Genomic DNA, 21130 nt, shown 5'->3' with positions numbered 1-21130 from the left:
TAAAAGTGGGGAAAATCATCTTCTTGAGTAAGAAAAGAAAGTTTCTTCATGTGTGAAGTGCTAGCAAAATGATCGTGTGTCTAAAGAATACTATCAGTGGTACCGCGTTTCTTACACCTCCCTCACACATTCATGCTACAGACTTGAGGGCATTTGAGTTCCTGATCTCCACTGGAAAGTAAGATCCCTGAGGGCAGAGCCTTTTGTCTGGTTCATTGATGTATCCTAAACCCGTAGAACAGTGCTTGGTTGTTAATAGACATTTGATCAATATTTGTTAAACAAAGGAGTGACTGATGTAAGCCATTTGAGAGAAAGAAGACCTCTATGGTTAGAAATCTTGGAGAAGAGAAGAAAAATGTTGCCTTCTACAAAAGAATGGCAATACTAGGTGGATGCCTATTTTAAAAATAAATATATTTATGCCTTATATCTGTCAAGGGCAAGGGAAAAAAGCTGCTAAGGACAGCTCTGTACCCAGAGAGAGGGACATTGAATGGGGTTGTCCCCACCAGTTCTCATGGGAAAGGCTTTTTGGAGAATATCTGAGGAAGGAACCAGAAGCACATGTTGGAAAGGACTCTTTGCTACTGTGTGACCCTGGTTTCTCTCCTACCTTCCATAAATACTACCGCAACACAGGGGATTCTCCCTGTAGTCCTACGTAGCCCAGCCAGCTCTACCACATCCTCTGTGGCTACCAAGGAAATAAGTGCGGAAACCTTATTTTTAACAGAAACCAGCCTCATTTTATTTGAAAGACAAAGACCATCATGACCACAATTCAGCAGAATGCTACCAAAATTCCATAGGCTTTGAGGAAAAAAAAAAATCAGGACAGCTGTACATTAAGTTTGAATTTGCTACAGGGGAGAGCTTTTATATAAATGTGTTCCAAGCCATTCTTCCCTCTTTATGGACAATATGCTGGCTCTAGGGAATCTGGCTGGATCACCAAAAACTCCCATAAAATGCATAGTTTGTTGCCTCTTCTGAGTATGTCTGGTTACTGCCATATGGTCATTATTAATTCATATTTATTCTTAGAAAATACTATCCTTAGGGGTGTGGTGAAAATGTATAGGAGAGAAAAATATAGGCAAATGAGATTTTGGCTTTTAATCACAGATTCAACAATCTGGTCATACACCAGACTTCTGGTCTTACAACTAAATGCCTAGGAATAGAGATAAAAACAATACAAAAACAAAAAACAAAAGTAGAGAACTGTATTACTCTTGGTGGTAGGTGTAAGATGTCTGTATATTTGACCCTTGAAAAATACAAGAGTTAGAGGCACTGACCCCCTGTGCAGTTGAAAATCCATGTATATTTTTTGACTCCTTAAAAACTTAACTGCTAACAGACTATTGTAGACTGGAAATCTTACTGATAACATAAACAGTCAGTGAACACATATTTTCTATGTGACATGTATTAGATGCTGTATTCTTACAATAAAGCAATCTAGAGAAAAGAAAATGTTACTAAGAAAACCATAAGGAAGAGAAAAGACATTGACAGCACTAGGCTGCGTTTATCGAAAAAAAAAATCTGTGTGTATGTGAATGCGCTCAGTCCAAACCCATGTTGTTCAAGGGTCAATTATATTAGTCTCACGTGAGCTGCTGTCACAGAGTAGCCCGAATTAGGTGACTTGGAGCAATAGAAATTCATTGTCCTACAATTCCGGAGGCTGGAGATCCAAAATCAAGGTGTTGGCATGGCCATGTTCCCTCTGAAATTTAAAGGGGAGCCCTTCTTTGTGTCTTCTTTGCTTCTGGTGATTTGTCATTAGTCTTGGACATCCCTTGGCTTGTGGACACCTCACTTTAATCCCCTGTCTTCGCGTGGCCTTCTCTCTGTGTGTCTTCATATTGTCTTCCCTCTGCTCCTGTGTGTCCAAATTTATCCTTATGAGGATATCAGTCATATTGGATTAGGGCCCACCCTGACCTCATTTTAACTTGTTTACATCTGCAAAGACCTTATTTACAAATAAGGTCACATTCTGAGATGCTAGAGGCTAGGACTTCAACATATCTTTTTGGGGGGACCCAGTTCAAGCAATAACGTCCTAATTAAATCATATCATTCTTTGGACTTAAGCTTTCCAGCTACAACTTGTTGTTCCTCTGGTGGAATATTACATTGATTAGATTGCCTCTAGTTCTTCAGCTATCAGATGCTTTTCCCTGGCAGGCTGATGTAATTAGGGAACTAATAACTGGATCAATAAGGAAAAGAGCGTGTTCTTTCATATTTTCCATCTGTTCCAATGATTCATTTAGGGCTTTCTGTGTGTGTGTGTGTTGCCACTGAATACGTGGTTGTTAAGAGATATGAGACCATGACACATAGGGGAAGAAGGGAGGGGAGAGCATCTGGTTTGTTCTCTGGTAAAGGTCCAGGAATGTCATCCTTACAGGGAGGGGGCATCATGAGGCAGGATGGGGAGGAGAACAGTCTCATATATGTAACTTTGTATAAATAAGAAATGCTTTTTTTCTTTTATTTTGTTAGTCATCGTACAGTACTTTATTAGTTTTTGATGTAGTGTTTCATGCTTCGTTGTTTGCATATAACACCCAGTGCTCCATGTAATACGTGCCCTTCTTAATACCCATCACCGGGCTAACCCATCCCCCCACCCCTCCCCTCTGAAACCCTCAGTTTGTTTCCCGGAGTCCATAGTCTCTCATGGTTCGTCTCCCCCTCTGATTTCCCCCCCTTCATTTTTCCCTTCCTTCTCCTAATGTCCTCTGTGCTATTCCTTATGTTCCACATATGAGTGAAACCATATGATAATTGTCTTTCTCTGCTTGATTTATTTCACTTAGCATAATCCCCTCCAGTTCCATCCATGTTTTTTTAAAGATTTTATTTATTTATTTGAGAGAGAGCAAGTGAGAGAGTGAGGGGGAGAGGTAGCAGCCGGCTCTGTGCCTAGCACAGAGCTTGATGTGGGGCTCGAACCCATGACCCTAGGATCATGACCTGGGCTGAAATCAAGAGTCGGAGGATTAAAACCAACTGAACCACCCAAGCACCCCTAAACAAGAAATGTTTCTGAAGATGTTTAATGTTTGGAAAATCTATTTTAGTGTTGTATGAAGCACATTGGGTTGAAGCCATGCAGGACTATTTAAACAGCATGCGAGCTAATACGTTGCTTGTCCTAGGAAGGATTCACCGTTATCCATGATGATCTCTGTGTAATACCATTTTGTGGAAAATCCCATATTGCTTTGTCTGATTCCAGGTCCCTCTTGGAAAAAATTGGAATTTTAATTTTTGGACTTTTAAATTTTTAAAGGTAAATATAACGTATACATTATAATTAGAAATTACTATTATAAAAATATAAGTAGAATAAAACATTGGCTTATATTACTATTGAAATATATCCATTGTAAAGAAATTTGAAAATGATAGAAAGATTAAAAAGTATGTGTTACCCATGGTCCCACAATTCAGAAATAACCACTGCTAATATTTTGCATATTTCCTTCTGATGTGTTTCAAGTTTTTGCAATACTTTAAATAAATTAGTGTCAATGTATACATGTTTTGCAATATATTTTAAAATAAATAATATATCATAAGCATTTTCATATCATTAAATGATCTTGTAACACTTACTATTGAATGGTTGCCTAAATAAAGAATTTAGGCATTCTCTTTGAATGTTAGAGCTTTTTAAATTACTAAAGTAATGCATGTTCCTAATAATTTTAAAGACCCTGATAACCAAGAGAAAAAATACCAATGGCTTCCAATTTTACCCTTGTGGAGATAACTAGTAATAATATTATGACATACGTTGCCTAGCAGTGTAATTGTCTGAATTTCTGTCTTCCACTGTTCATGGCATTTTTAACCTTTGTAATTCCAGCACTTAGTTCAGTGCTTAAAGCATAGTGGTTTCTTGATACACTTTTAGTCAATGAATGAAGGAAGGAAGAAATGGATGAACACGTACGTGAATGGAGAGACTGCAAAGATCCAGCTTGTGGTAGAATAAAATTCATTTCAGACTCAGCAACTTACTGTGGATGGAGAGACAAGGTATCTAACCAAAGGCTCTTAATGAATAGGAGCCTGCTTTTTCTGTTCATCTAATCAGCCTCTAGGCAGAGAATTCAATTTAATTTTTCTCCCATCAGTCAAACGGAAGAGCTGAAAAAGCAAAACGAGAGACAAGGGAGCAGGAGGTGGAACAGGCTTGGATGAGGAGATCAGCAGCTGATCTCTTGTTCTTTCTCTGTTAGGAAGAGCTTGAGATGAGAGGAGCCATGCTTCTCCCAAGGGTGAGTCCTAGCAGGAGCTGTGGTGGGGGCATTCTGCCACTACTGGATCCTCCATGATGGAGGGACTAATAATTTCTCTGGAGGATTGAGACTCCAGCAGTGTCAGTGTGACCCCCATGGTTCTTCCCTGGCTTGTCTCTAGAGTTTGCAGCAGAGAAAGACACAATCATGTTGGGTTTTATTTGACAGGATTTGGGGCTCTGCTTCTATGATCGGGATCTGGGCTGACAGAGAGTCTGATATCTTTGGGTTATAGAAGGCTCCAACCCAAGTCTCTTCTGTATTTAATTGGGAAGCGTGTCTTAAGTCTGAGCATCTGTCTCTCAGACACCTGCCATGGGAAGGAGAGTGACCCATTTCTTAAAACTCTGCATGGAAATCTCAGTCCTTGCAAAAAAAAAAAAAATTATATATATATATTCTTTCCAATGCAATGGTTTGGTCCTTACCAACTCTCTCCTTCCTCCCAACACTGTCCCCAATATAAATATACATACAGATAAATATAGGATCAGCCACAAGTAGTTGGATGTATAGAAAATGAGACAGACAGGAAAATGGACAGACAGCCTCCACCTCCTTTTAGCCAGTGACAGTCATCACATCTCTCCTTCCTCTTAAAAGCTTCCCCCATTAGCCAAGTTCAAGACTTCAACCATATTGACACTTTTGTTCTTATTGTTTTCTTCACCCTATAAAATCTCTATGCACCTTCTCTCCTGTCCATACTACCTATCTCCAGAGGCCTAGCTCCAGCTATGTTGTTCTAGGAAGGTTCATTGTTCCATTTACATTCCTGTTAATCTTGCCTGTTTCTCAACTTCTAGAGCTCTAGTCTTTGGCCTGTTTTCCACTTTGGTGTGGTGTATGTATATTTGAGAGTCATCTGTGTACAAATTGAGAGATGGGAAATATTAACAGGGGTGAAAATGGAACAATGAGGCTTCCTGGAACAATATATCTAGACCTTTAGAGATAGCTGGTGTGGACAGGGCAGAAGGCAGGTAGAGATTTTGTATGTATAGTTGAGGTTCAGGAAGGGTTGTCATTTCTGCTTTCTGAAGAATTGGATGTCGTTCTGTGTGTTCTATAATTTTAATGGCATAGAGCTAGTTGTTTTCTTCACTACATTGGTGAATAAAGAAAGGGACAAAGGGTGATGGGGGATAGTTTTGCCTATTTTTCTCATATGCAGAGTTGAATACACATAGTAGTTAGTGCTTACTGATGGCATGGGAACCCAGTTTGGGTAAATACTGGGAGAGTTGGTAGAGCTGGTGAAGTATAGTATAAACTGTGATCAGCTAAATCAGGATTGACATCTTGGTTTTCATACAGTTGTTACAGTCACTTTGTAGAACCAAGAACCAGTATTTTCATTCATAAAATGGGAATGCTAATATATCTCCTTAACTACCTTGTAGGACATTTTGAGTTTCAATATATATATATATATATATATATATATATATATATATATATATATATATATATATATATATATATATATAATGTGATAATATATCACAACACACACATGCACATATTTCCTTGCTATTTACTGAACAAAAAGAGATGTTTTTATGTAGTTCATGGAATCAATGTCCAATGAATATTTGAATTAAATTGAAATGGGCTAAAACTTCTTTAAGTCCCCTAAGGCTTATTTGAGATTACCAGAAGCTCATTAAAAAATTATTTCTGTATGAGTTGCAAGATTATGGACTCAACATTACAGATGGCAGCATTACCTGGGTGTGGTATGCCAGATAGCACATCCTTATAGGGGAACAGTATTTGGGGATGTAATAATGGGAAGATACTTCATCCGACCTCATTTCTATAAACTTGAGGCCCATCTATTTCTGCCTTTCCCAATTTCCCCAACTGTGAAAGTGTGGAGAACAAAAACATAATAGAATTCTCATTATAAACTAGGCACCATGATTCCATAGAAGAAGACAGGAGCCAGGCATCAGCAAACTTAAATCCTGGTTCTTTTGACCAAAACTTCCCCAAGACGGAGTTTCATTAACTGTGAAATAGGAGGTTTGTGTGCTTACCTGTATATGTATTCTATAACCACTGATACACAAAGGTGATTTGGGCATGATTCCTGCCCCTCTTATGACTCATAGCCTAACGGCAGGAGGGGCATGCCAACCAGTATTGCCTTGATGTGAACAGCTTCTTAGAGGCAGACAGTGAAAATAACGATGGTACCTGGAGGGAGTGGTTGACTCTACATGGTAGATTAGAAAATGCTTGAGAGGAAGGATTCAAGTTAGTCATAATTGCCTTGCCTTCCTTTCAGTGTCATATGTGAAAGAGCAATGTGGTCCATCTATTATTATTATTATTAATTATTAATTATTATTATTATTATGTCAGAGCTATTATACTTCCAGGCATACAATTAAAAATAAACTCCATACTCTTGGCTAGTTTGTTATAGGAATGTTGGCCTTTCCCTTATGTGTTAAAAAGTGGTCAGACTCTACATCCATAAAGTAAGTTAATGTGGAATCTGACTTTATAAGCCATGCCAGGGGTTCTTCTTTATTTTTCTAAAGTTATGAAGCTCTTCTAGAATTTTTTCTCATTGCATGAGTTATCCATTTTTATGTGCCTATTTTAATTATTGATTTATTCAACAGAATTTAGTGAACACTTTATATGTGTTGAAGGAGTCTAATCACAACTAAATAATGAGACAGATCTGAAAGACATAACCACATATTACCTCATGATAAGTGCTCAGTGGAAACCAAAGATGAGTGCAGTGAATTGAGAAGGGAGAAAGATGAGTGGCTTGAAGTGGTTGGAAAAGGGTGCATGGAGGGAGCCACCCACACTTGTGTAATGTTTACTTAGGCGTAAGCATGGCCTTATCTCTGTGAAGACATGGGAGTCTAAAGAAGCGTGGTATCCTTATTGGCAGTGGAGAGTCCATTTCATTTAGATTCTGTGTCGGAGCAGTGAGAGATAAAACTTGAACAGCACAGTATTTTGTACAGATACCAGCTGATGAATATTTTTACATGTGGTTTATTTCCCTGAGAACACAGAGTCTACCTCTTCTTTACCTTCATATACACCAGAGTGCCTTACACGTAGGAGCTAGTCAATAAATAAATTTTAAATAAATTTTGCTGAGTTGTTTTGGGTGGAGCTAAAGATACCATGGAATTTGAAGAAAAATAAGAATTTTATGAAAGACTTTACCCCTGAAGGAGAGAATGATGGATGGTATCAGAAAGGATTTACTGCACTCAGCTCAAAAAACATGAGTCTTTTGGATGTATGTTGAGCACCTACTTGGTGCTAGAAGTCACCGTGATAAGCACAGCATGGTCGTGTTCATAGGTTTTTATCTAGATAAAATGGATGCCGACTTGGGTGCATTAGGCACTCTCGTGTGCTGGAATGTCCTTATCGAGGGCGATGCCATGTGTATTGATGTTGACCCGTGCCCTTGATGCTTATGCTTTCCTCACTTCATTGTTTTGCAGCTCTACAGCTCCATGGACTTCGGAAGACGGTGGCAACTCATGCATGAACGCATCACACCCAACAGGTTTTACTGGTAAGCCCCATCCACAGACCCGTTACCCTCTTGGATAAAGAATTATCAGAGCATAGCACTCAGAATAATACTGGACACCTTCAGCACTTGAAGACAACATGTGTTCTAGCCCTTTGCTACTTGGTGTGGTTCACGGACCAGCGGCATCAGCATCACCTGGGAACTTGTTAGAAATGCAGAGTCTCAGGCGAGACTTCCTGAGTAGGAGTCAGTGTGTACCATGGTCCCTAGTGACTCAGTGTGTACATTAAAGTTTGAGAAGCACTGGGCTAAGGTGCTCCATGAGAAGGTCATGACCAGGGGCTGTTGGCTGGCTGCTAATCTCCCTTTGTTTGGGAAAATTATATATTTTGTGTACTCATTCTAAAAGCAGTATTTCCTAAAATGTACTCTGAAGAACACTAGTTCCACAAAATACTTCTCCTTTCTTAAGCATTTCTATGGTCAAGCAATCTTAAGTAATGATTATTTAAGTCTGCCTCACTGAAGATGCCGGGTTCATGTTAGGGTAATTAAGACCCTGGAGAAACCCAGAGACCGAAGCAGCCTTCCAAACTTATTTCACTAAAGAATCCTTTTCCCATGTCACACATGATAAATCCTTCAGAACAGCTTCTGTGAAGCACATTCTGAAAAGCCTTTTTTAAGAGTGAGTGTATGTTCCAAATGGAAAATTAACCCTCCCCCTATCAGAAAGTGTTTTTATTAATTGGTGTTCCTTTATATGTGAGTGCTATTTTTACCTTGGTGGTAACAAAGCTAAACGTGGTTTGGTATAAGTTTATATTTTGTTCTTCCCTGCTGCAATGTGAAAACACTTCTTGTATCTTGCTTTCATTTCAGCAGAGGTATGGCCAAAGGAATAGAGATTAGGAAACATGCACCCAGGTGTTTAATATGCTTAATTATATACTCAATTAAAACAAAACCAAAATTAATCTTTGAAAGTAGTCCCTATTTCCTATCTCTTTTTAAGCACCTTAGTTCAATGCCCTTAAAAAGTCATGAGATGGCCATTTTTGTCTTATATAAGGTGCGGGTGGTGTGTGCGTGTGTGTGTAGTGGGGGATGGTGGTGAGTACTTTGTATAGATAGATGATAGATAGATAGATAGATAGATAGATAGATAGATAGATAGATAGATAGAAAGATAGGTAGGTAGGTAGATTTAAGACAGACAGATAGATAGATAGGTAGATAATCATACCAACATCTTTGAAAGCAATGGCCCCACCCAGGCCCCTCTGTACGCACAAAACTATGAGCAGAATTCAGAAAGATAACTGCAGAAGCATCCCATGAGTACGCAGTGTGTACCAACCTACTGATTTCACACAGTGAGTGGGGGGTAGTGCTCTTGGCTCAACACCTGGATTATCCCCACTAATTTTGCCCTTTTCAGACCAAATATTATTTGGTCTGTACTGTTATTACACTTATTATTGTGTCTGAACTATTAGGAACTATTAGGTTTAGAATTATTAGGATTTTTTAATAGACCAAGGCAGAAAAGCACGTATTTATTCTCTGATATTCCAGCTATCTCACTACAGCCCTTTGCTCAGCCAAGAGAGACCAGTTTCTTGGTGTGCCATCACTCACAGGTCCCTCAAAGAGAGAGAGAGAGAAGAAAAAAAACCCTCTGCTATTTCTGGAACAAACTCTTGAGATGGCAAGGCTGTTGGCTGACTAGGAAGTCAAGTTGATGGAAAAGGAAAGTACAATAGACTGGATAAGCCTTGTCATCGTTTCTGAGGGAAATTAAATTAAGTGGACGATGGGCAGCATTTTCCTATGTTTTGCAAAGAGCAAGAAGAGAAGGTTCCAGCAGCGGTCTGCCCTCCCCCTTCCTTTGTGTAGCAGAAAGAATAAATCCCCAGGTCCTGATAATTGTGTTTCATCTGTCCTTCACTCTGTGATTCTTTCATATATGCCCCCATGGGGAAATATAAAAGTTAGTGCCCGTGCTGGCTAGCCAAGTGGTAGCTGGCAATTCCATCTTCGTAATTATCACTTCTTCGTTTCTGATGTATAATTGCCATGATTATTCTTCTAGGTGTCATAGGAGTTGCAGTGAAAGAGCTCACTTTACATAGACATTTTTTTCCCCAATGACAAAATCCGTGTCTGTCTAAAGCTCTTAACCATTTGTGTTGAACAGACGTGGCCTGTATGGGTTAGGACTAGAAACATTCACTCGGAACCTCCTTGAGGAAAAACAAAGTGTGCATCTGTCTGGTGTAGAGCCCTGCTCTGGCCGATACAAGGACTCTTCAAGCCGTGGTTCCCTCATCTGTATAATGGGAACAAGATTCTTCTTGTCAATTTCGTAAGGTTCTGTAAAGGACCAGATATGATCAATTGGACATTTGGCAATTTCATCTCTTCAATTGCATATCAGATTTATCATTTCTACATTATAAGTCATTAAGAATTATGCTTATTAGCATTTCCAAAGACCATGACACCTAAGTGAGTCGTCATTTTTCTGGGACACAAATTTGTATCCCATGCCTGATGATGAGATTTGTATACCTGTGGACATCTGATAACAATTGAGTAGATCTGATTTATTATGAAAGATCCACTTCTCAGCCTAACCCCTACTGCCCTCTACTCTTTATTGAGACATAATTCTTGTGCAGTGGTACAGCCAAAACAAAACAATAGCAAAAAGCCCTAAAACTACTTCTCTGGGAGAGATGGTGCAGTTAAGTGTTGGGGAGGGTGGGGACACACAGGAGGGAGTGTAGTCGTGCTAAAAACAAGACGTTGAGATGAAGGATGACGTTAATACTTTTATCTTGTATGTAGACAAAGAGTGAATGTGCAATTCACAAGTAATATCGCCCAGATATTGCTATCTATAATTTGGAGATTTGCAGTTGTCTAGGGATAGATCCTTCGTGAATGTAAAGTTTCTTCTCCATGCTACCTTCAGTTGATGGAAAATAGCACCTGGGGGGGGGGGGATTTGTAGGAAAAACACTGTGATCCAGAAGGAATTCTTGCCAAGGGTGCTGGAGGGAGAACTGACCACACGTGCCTCATCTTTGCTGTAATGGCTATGAACATGTATTGGGAAGAGTAAGGGGCTGTCATTGTTATCCATTTCCTCCTAGTGCCCCACAGTGCCTTTGAGTTAGGCAGGGCATGGGCATAATGTTCATTAGCAATAACAAAAGCTTCCTCTGGAGGTAAAATTTTCTTTGTGAATTCCAGATGCTCTAACCCCATCAGGAGAGGTCACCTAGGAATCTTACATTATGGAGTGATTCAGCTGTCCAATGCATGCCCAGAGAATAGTATTGACTGACATGAAAACTCCTTCTTTATATGTGACCCTTTCACTCATTTGATACCTGGTTAACAGGCAGATCACCAGGCCTGTCTTATGTTCCCATTTATCACCCCAGCTGCTTTAGCAATTATAATTTGTATGCAGAACACAAAAACGGGATGTGTGTCTTAACATAATGCCTTTCTTGTCTGCTTGGGCAAAGCTATCATGGGGGAAAAAGTATGTGTTTTCTTTTGTTTTGTTTTGTTTTGTTTTGTTTTTTTAATATCCTACTGAGCTGCAAATGAATAGTATTTCCACTCTTCCATTGGGAGATATTTAACAGGCAGGCGCATTCTGCGGTGGGAAGATTGTTTTCTTTGCACATCTAATGTGGATACTTGTGGTTCACAGCTTTGCCTTTATGGTCCCTCACCCTCCCTAGGTGTTCAACTTCTTCTGGTGTGACTTGGCTGGCCGCTACATGCCTCTGGTCTGATGGCATTTGCTTGTATAGAATCTTGAAAGAGAGAAAGCATGTCTCCAATATCTCTTCCTTATTAACTTCCCCCTCATTATTCTGTCTCCTGAAAGATTGGGGTCTTTTTTGTTCCCATTTCTTGCTGTCACTGCAGGAGAATGTTCTGATAAAGTAATACACCCTAGGGTATAGGGGACTGTAAACTCTTAATCCTTTTCTGGGATGTTTGGGTTGCAACAATGACTGATCTTGAGTATAAGAAACCCTATAAGAGGTCGATAGATGTAGTGTTGGGTTTATTTATTTATTTATTTTATTGTTTTTTAATTTAAATTCAGTTAGCCAACGTATAGTACAACATTAGTTTTTGATGTAGTGTTCATTGATTCATTAGTTGCATGTAACATCCAGTGCTCATCACATCACACGCCCTCCTTAATGCCCATCACCCAGTTACCCCATCCCCCCCACCTCCCCTTCTGCAACCCTCAGTTTGTTTCCCAGAGTCAAGAGTCTCTCATGGTTTGTCTCCCTCTATGATTTCTTCCCATTCAGTTTTCCCTCCCTTCCCCTATGATCCTCTGCGCTATTTCTTACATTCCACATGTGAGTGAAACCATATGATAATTGTCTTTCTCTGCTTGACTTATTTCAGTTGGCAAACTGAACCTTGAGTTCCACCCATGTCATTGTAAATGGTGGGTATTCATCCTTTCTGTTGGCTGAATAATATTCCATTATGAACCACATCTTCTTTATCCATTCATCTGTCGAAAGGCATCTTGGCTCCTTCCACAGTTTGGCTATTGTGGACATTGCTGCTATGAACATTGGGGTACAGGTACCCCTTCTTTTCAATACATCTGTATCTTTGGGGACAATACCCAGTAGTGCAATTACTGAGTCATAGGGTAACTCTATTTTTAACTTCATGAGGAACCTCCATACTGCTTTCCAGAGTGGCTGTACCAGCTTACGTTCACACCAACACTGTAAGAGGGTTCCCCTTTCTCCACATGTAATACTGGTTTTAGATCAGCCCACTTTACAGGGGCAGGAAGACGGTCTCTTGAGGACTGCTCTTTTGAGCTGTTATGATGCCTGGTTGCAGGCTGAATTAGTGGCTGGTGTATAGGACAGTCAGGGTGGGCTCCACGTCTCTGTTGTACTTTGATTAAGGTCAGTGTACTCAATGTAGATTTCTGGTGATGGTTTGTGCCAGCACCTTCTCTCTCCTGGTTTTCAGAAAGGCCATAAGAGAGGGTAGGAAAAAAGGAAAAGTAGATAGGAGGTCCTAGGATAATGTCTTTTAAAGGAGAAAGGCATGGAAAAAGACAGCAGACTAAAAGTCTTCTCATTACAATCTTGCATTTTCAAGCTCTATTCTTCTTGTTTTCCCCAGTTTCTTTTTGTCTGCATATGTTCATTTATTCATAGCGTACACACATTACATGTGAATTTCTACAATCTACTTTTCCTCCTCTTAATGTTCTATTATACCAATTTTTATGTTATAAAATCTTTATAACCATCGTTTTTAATTGTCTATGCAATACTTCATTATATAAAGATATATATTTTATTACTGTGTTTTCTTTTTATTGGACATTGGAAATTTTCACATTTTTTATTACCATAAATAATAGTTTCATTAATATTTTGTGCATATATCTTTAATATCTAGGATTGTTTTCTTGCACCAGTGTTTAGGTAGCCCAAGTAAGAACTTTGATTGTGTTTTTTCCCAGTCTCAGCAGAGTGTTACATTTAAGTGATTATGACCCAAATTCAATACAGAAACATTTCAGAACAATACTGCTTTTTACTGAACATTTTCTTAAATGGGTTGCAAAGAAGCATTATATCACACAGCACACAGTGAGTCTTTCTAAAACTCCTTTGCCTGTATTTGTCTCCAGAAGTCCTGATCATCCGGGTTACCTTCTCATCTTTCCTCCTCTTTCTATGGGCTCTCAGTCACAGAGGCTTACTGTAAAAGCAGTGCCCTTCCAGAGCTCTCCTTCCCCTCTTCACCTACACATTCCTCCCCAGGTATCACAGGCTTTTCTTATGTATGGTGACCTACCCTCTGTCCTTTACTTCTCCACCCATCACCTCACCCCACCCGTCCAGCAAATGAATGTAATATTTGTTAGGCACACATCCCTCAGAACATGGAGCAGGGGGAACTGGTAATTGTTAGGGTTTAATATTTTTGGTTTGATTACCACCAGAAGGGAAATAATTATATCAAAATACATATATTTTGAATATCTTTAAAACCTGTCATTAAAAATATTATCAAAGTTGGGGCACCTGGGTGACTCAGTCAGTTCAGCATCTGACTCTTGATTTTGTCTCAGGTCATGATCTCAGGGTCGTGAGATCAAACCCTGCATTGGGCTCCGCCCTGGTTGTGGAACCCACCTAAGAGTCTTTCTCAACCTCCCCCTCTGCCCCACCTCCTGTTCGTGCTTGCTCTCTCCCCCTCTCTCAAAAAAAAAAAATCAAAGTTGTGTGGTAACATACATTCCCACCCATAACATATGCAAAAAATAAGTCTATTTATAGTTAATATTTCCTCCTTGTGGCAAGCAGCTTCCAAAATGGCCCCCAGTGGTCTTTGTCATCTGGGATCATGCCATTATGTAATCTCCTGCCTTTGAGTTTGGGCTGAATTTAGTGACTTGGGTCTAGTGAATAGAATGTGGCAGAGGTGATGAGGTGTCACTTCAGAGATTTGGATTCAGAAAGACAGTGGTTTTCATCTTAGGTGTGCTCTCTTACTCGCTTAGCCAAAGCAAGCTGCCATGCTGTGAACTGCACTGTGGAGAGGCCCATGTGGCAAGTATCTGGGGGAGGTCTCCAGCCAGTAGTCAGTGAGGAACAGAGAGTCTCAGTCCAACCACTCAGTTCCAACAAGGAACAGCCGAACCCTGCCAACAACTGCATGAGCGTGCTTGGAAGCAGTTCCTTCTCCACTTCTCCTTCAGCTGAGACTTCCAACACATTGATTGAAGCCTTGTGAGGGGCCTTGAGGCACAGGCAGCCACTTGAGTCTCGTCCTGATTCCTGACCCATAGATACAGGAAGATAATAAATATTTGCTGCTTGTAGCTGCTGTGTTTTATGGTGATCTGTCACACAGCAAGTGTGCACAGGCCCTTTTGGAGAAGTGTTAATTTCAGTTACGGCAAAAACTCCCCCGTGTCTGAGTCCTAGACCTACCCATCTCAGTGCAGGAGCAGCTATGGGTGTAGAAGACAACGGGCAGACACGCAGGAGGTAACAATGGGGAGTGATTACCTTGAGATAACACGGTTGGTGTGAACCCTCTCGTACCTTTACCTCAATTTTGAACTCTGTAGATATCACCTATTCTGGAACTGTATCCTATGTTTTGCTTCAAAAATGGGCTCCTTTCATCCAGGAACTCATTTACATCGAAACTATGATTCCTGAAGTACTACATGGCAGGTCATCTTTAGGCTATTAATACATTATCCACGACAGAGACAGAGTTAGGGAACAGGCAGAATGGCTTGAGATTGCTTCCTGGAAAATCAAGGTCTTTTCAAACAAAGTTGACATTATGGGCTGAATCTTTGAAGCCGCCTCTAAATGTGCATCTACAATTTTGCAAACACAGTCATTTGCAATCTCAAGTAATGGGATTTAGGCATCGACCTGATATAAGAGATCAGATTTAGAGGCCCTTTGCAAACCAGGGTATGCCACAAATAATATTTAATTCAGCTCTCCCTTACATTTTTAAATGGTGCAGCAATTTAAAAATGCATTACATTCAAAATAATACATGCAAGGTCAGGAGGGGAGATGTGAAAACTCAGCTTGCAAGCAGAAATCAGTTTCTACTTTGCTGCTGGGGGCTGCCCATGCTGTATGTCTGGTTGCATCTTGGCCTTGGAAGAGCTATGTTAATGCTAAGAGCAAATGCAATGCTCAAAAGCTATCCATGGTAGTCAGCCAGGGCACTGAGGAAGACCAAATGCTCACCACTTTGAATGAAATCAAGATGTGTTGGACTCATGTGATAATTACGCTTAGCACATACGTGTTCTATGAGCAACAGAAGTTAAGGGCACATATGGAGCTATATACTTAATGACTTCTCTATTATGAGGAGAAGACATCATTATTTGACCAGCCCTTGGGATATCTGAAAATACTTGCATGTGTTAAACAGAATTCAAAAATAGCCACATTACTCACCTAATCCAGTGTAAGAAAAATTACTTGAAGTGGGGTAGACTGTACATATGAATAGCCATGAATTGTTCTGCAGCCTCATGAATAGGGAATATGAGAACTGGTGGGTCAAGAAGAGGCCTAGGGAGAAAAGGAAGAGAAGAATGGTGAGCTGAGCAGCCCAAGGAGAAAACACCAAATTGAAGGCTTGGAGGCTGTTTAAAATGCAGGTTGGATGCAGGGTTGCGGACGGGAGGAGTCACCCTTTTCTCACTGAGGAAATGGAAGAATGTTCTGTTCCAGCTTGGGCTAGGGGTGCGTATTAGTCTGCTGGGGCTGTCATAATGAAATACTATAGGCTCGGCAGTATATACAACAGAAATTTATTTTCTCACATTCCTGGAGGCCGGAAGTCTGAGATCAGGATGTAGATACTCAGTTTCTGAAGAGAGCTCTCTCCTCGCACGTGGATGGTCACCTTCCTGCTGTGCCCTCACATGGTGGAGAGGGAGAGCAAACTCTGGTGGCGCTTCTTGTAAGGACACTAATCCTTAGGGGTTAGAGCTTCAACGTCTGAATTTGGGTGGGGGGGGTGGCACTATACAGATCAGCCCATAGCAGGGTGTCAAGCCGGGAAGAGCTTGGAAAGGAATGCAGACTTTCTAGAGAACCTCTTACCAACAAGTGTTCCAGAGCAGAAAGGGCTGGACATGTGGGGAAAGATGGAAAGGCAATGCCAGAACTACACAAATAATTTTAAAAAGAAACAAACATATTTTACTTTTTTTTCTGATTATAGATACAAAAGAAGCTCATTGTAGATATTTAAGGAAAGGCAGGAAAATAAAACGAAAATAATTACCTATAATTTCATTGCCCAGAGAACACCACTTAAAAAAATCAAGTACTTCTTCATAGACTTTTTTACCTATTATAATTTTGAACATAAATATTTAAGTTTTCATCATAAGTGAGATCATGCTGTTTATAAGATTTTGTAACTTTTAAAAATGTACTTCAGGGGCTCCTGGGTGGCACAGCGGTTAAGCGTCTGTCTTCGGCTCAGGGCATGATCCCGGCGTTATGGGATCGAGCCCCACATCAGGCTCCTCCGCTATAAGCCTGCTTCTTCCTCTCCCACTCCCCCTGCTTGTGTTCCCTCTCTCGCTGGCTGTCTCTATCTCTGTCGAATAAATAAATAAAATCTTTAAAAATAAAAAAAATAAAAAAAATGTACCTCAACATTTTCCTGTACCATCCTCTACACTTTCCAAACATAACTTAAAACTTGTATTACTTGCATTGTATTCTAATTGGTGGGTATATAATTTAATCATTCATTCATCGTTTAACATTTTTAATAATAATTTTTTATTATGTTATGTTAGTCACCATACAGTATATCCTTACTTTTTGATGTAGTGTTCCATGATTCATTATTTGCGTATAACACCCAGTGCACCATGCAATACATGCCCTCCTTAACACCCATCACCGGCCTATCCCAATCCCCCATCCTCTTCCCCTCTGAAGCCCTCAGTTTGTTTCCCAGAGTCCATAGTCTCTCGTGGTTCATTCCCCCTTCTGTTTACCCCCCCTTTACTCTTCCCTTCCTTCTTCTACCGATCTTCCTGCTATTTCTTATGTTCTATAAATGAGTGAAACCATATGATAATTGTCTTTCTCTGCTTGACTTATTTCACTTAGCATAATCTCCTCCAGTCCCGTCCATGTTGCTGCAAATGTTGGGTAATCATTCTTTCTGATGGCTGAGTAATATTGCATTGTATATACGGACCACATCTTCTTCATCCATTTGTCTGTTGAAGGGCATCTCGGCTCCTTCCACAGTTTGGCTATTGTGAACAATGCTACTATGAACATTGGGGTGCATTTGGCCCTACTTTTCACTACATCTGTATCTTTGGGGTAAATACAGTAGTGTGATTGCTGGGTCATAGGGTAGCTCTATTTTTAACTTTTTAAGGGACCTCCACACTGTTTTTCAAAGTGGCTGTACCAACTTGCATTCCCACCAACAGTGTAAGAGAGATCCCCTTTCTCCACATCCTCTCCAACATTTGTTGTTTCTTGTCTTGTCAATTTTTGCCAACTGGCATAAGGTGGTATCTCAATGTGGTTTTTTTAAATAATATTTTTTTATTCTATTATGTCACCATACAATACATCCCTAGTTTTTGATGTCAAGTTCCATGATTCATTAGTTGCGTATAACACCCAGTGCACCATGCAATACATGCCCTCCTTAATACCCATGACCAGCCTATCCCATTCTCCCACCCCTCTCCCCTCTGAAGCCCTCAGTTTGTTTCCCAGAGTCCATAGTTTCTCATGGTTCAATCCCTCTTCTGTTTACCCCCCCTTTTCTTTTCTTTTTTTTTTTTTTTTAAAAAATTTTTTTTTAAGATTTTATTTATTTATTTGACAGAGAGAGACAACCAGCGAGAGAGGGAACACAAGCAGGGGGAGTGGGAGAGGAAGAAGCAGGCTCCTAGCGGAGAAGCCTGATGTGGGGCTCAATCCCAGAACACCAGGATCACACCCTGAGCTGAAGACAGACCCTTAATGACTGCGCCACCCAGGAGCCCCCCCTTTCTTCTTCCCTTTCTTCTCCTACCAATTTTCCTACTTCTTATGTTCCATAAATGAGTGAAACCATATGATAATTGTCTTTCTCTGCTTGACTTATTTCGCTTAGCATTATCTCCTCCAGTCCTGTCCATGTTGCAGCAAATGTTGAGAAATTGTTCTTTTTGATGGCTGAGTAATATTCCATTGTATATATGGACCACATCTTCTTAATCCAGTCATCAATGTGGTTTTGATTTGAATTTCCCTGATGGCTAATGATTTTGAACATTTTTCATGTGTCCGTTAGCCATTTGTATGTCTTCATTGGACAAGTGTCTGTTCATATCTTCTGCCCATTCTTTGATTTGATTGTTTCTTGTGTATTGAGTTTGAGAAGTTCTTTGTAGATCTTCGATACCAGTTTTTTATCTGTAGTGTCATTTGCAAGTATCTTCTCCCATTCCTTGGGCTCCCTCTTAGTTTTTTTGACTGTTTCCTTGGCTGTGCAAAAGCTTTTTATCTTGATGAAGTCTCACAAGTTCATTTTTTCTTTTGTTTCTCTTGCCTTTGGAGATGTATCATGAAAAAAATTACCGTGGCCGATGTCAAAGAGGTTACAGCCTATGTTCTCCTCTACGATTTTGATGGATTCCTGTCTCACATCGAGGTCTTTCATCCATTTGGAGTTTATCTTTGTGTATGGTGTGGGAGAGTGGTCAAGTTTCATTCTTTTGCATATAGCTGTCCAATTTTCCCAGCACCATTTATTGAAGAGACTTTTTTCCACTGGATGTTTTTTCCTGTTTTGTCAAAGATTAGTTGCTCATAGAGCCGAGGGTCCATTTCTGGGTTCTTTATTCTGTTCCGTTGGTCTATGTGTCTGTTTTTGTGCCAGTACCATGCTGTCTTTGTGATCACAGCTTTGTAGTATAGCTTGAAATCTGGCAATGTGATGCCCGCAGCTTTGTTTTTCCTTTTCAACAATTCCTTGGTGATTGGGGGCCTTTTCTGGTTCCACACAAATTTAAGGGCTGTTTGTTCCAGCTCTTTGAAAAATGTCATTGGTATTTTGATCAGGGTGGCATTGAAAGTGTAGATTGCTCTGGGTAGTATAGACATTTTAACTATATTTATTCTTCTGATTCATGAGCATGGAATATTTTTCCATCTTTTTGTGTCTTCTTCAATGTCTTTCAAGAGCGACTTATAGTTTCTAGAATATAGATACTTTACATCTCTGGTTAAGTTAATTCCGAGATAACATATAATTTTTGGTGCTATTGTAAATGGAATCGATTCCCTAATTTCTCTTTCTTCAGTCATCATTTAACATTGATCTTGCTTCTAAACTTTTCCTATTAAAAAAGGCATTGGAATGTTATTTTGAAAACCTTTAAGTAATTATTTGTCCAATGTCTGATTATTAGAATTTTTAAGGATAGAGTACCAAAACAAAATATATATAATATTGTCATGCCAAATTATTCCCCAGAAAGTTTATACCAGTTTCCACTCCAACTAGTAAAATACCACTTCACTACACCTCATAAAATTTTAATTTAAAAAGTAATCTAATTCAATATGCAAAAATGGATTTTCCTTGTTTTAATTTGCATTTCTTATCAGACCGGTGAGTTTAGACATGTTTTCAAGTATTTATTAACCATTGTATTTCTTTTATGTGGCCATCTGTTTTTTCTTCTTTATTATGAGTTCTTTATATGGTCTCTCATTTTGTTTCAATATTGTACTCAGTTTGTTCTTTGGGTTTTAATTGCCTTACTATTTTTAACATACTTTTTAGTTAAACAAATTGATCACATCTTTTTATTTTTCCCATTATAATGTCTTCATGTTCAGGTAGTATCCTCAACCTGTGATCATGTGAACATTATCTGAAATTTTCTTATTTGTAATGCAGCTTTATTAAATAATTATGCATAATGTATTTTTATACATTAGATATACATCGTATATAATATATTCTATGTACAAAGTACATATACTATATACTGTGTATATATTATCTATATTAGGTAATATATAGCATAAAAATACTGAACATTCTCTGATACTATGCTTCAGAAATTTCATATTAATAGTTGTCCATATCATCTTGTGACCATATTATAATCAGTTAAATAAATTAATCATTACATTCATACTTATGGATATTTTTAGAATTTATAGGGTTTCTTTTTTTTTTTAAGTAAAATAAAATCCAAAGAACATATTCCCACTTCGTTCTGTGCCCTGAACTGATTCCTCTGATAATTTCCTGCAAGGGAGGCTCTAGTCATGTTGGTGGCATTAGTCAGCTTTTATTCTATGGGATTGGTTGGTCCTCTGTGCCCTGAGCTGGACCTTACTGTGTTTAATTATTGTTTAGAAGACAGCATAGTGCCTAGCTGGGCAAGTCTCCTCTCCTGAAAGACCTAACAAAATAAAACAAAAATGGAACCCTGACTTCTTTTTCAAAATATTCTTGACTTATCTTACTCATTTATCTATTCAAATGAATTTGGAATCACTTTGTTATGTTCCAAAATCTCCCACTACCCCCCCCCCACCAAAGCAGCTAATTAGAGTATTGAGTAGAATTGAGGCAAAGCTATGAATTCATTTGGAGAGAACTGCATTTTTTTTCAGTATCCAGTTTTCATTTTTGGCCA

General features: G+C 39.3%; 1 protein-coding gene across 5 annotated transcripts in view; it reads left to right on the top strand.

Moving 5' to 3' along the window:
- SORCS3 (sortilin related VPS10 domain containing receptor 3) overlaps positions 1 to 21130 on the top strand; it is a 692468-nt gene that overhangs the window by 478897 nt on the left and 192441 nt on the right. For all 5 annotated transcript variants that reach the window (XM_087862727.1, XM_087862725.1, XM_087862726.1 and 2 more), the window contains one exon: positions 7823 to 7896. In XM_087862727.1, coding sequence (XP_087718853.1) covers positions 7823 to 7896 — 74 coding nt within the window. The remainder of the gene's footprint in view (positions 1 to 7822; positions 7897 to 21130) is intronic.

Source organism: Ursus americanus, chromosome 6, assembly GCF_024610735.1.
Source record: "Ursus americanus isolate L20-20 chromosome 6, mUrsAme1.1.p, whole genome shotgun sequence".
Lineage (NCBI taxonomy): Eukaryota > Metazoa > Chordata > Mammalia > Carnivora > Ursidae > Ursus > Ursus americanus.
This window is presented reverse-complemented; position numbering and strand designations above follow the sequence as displayed.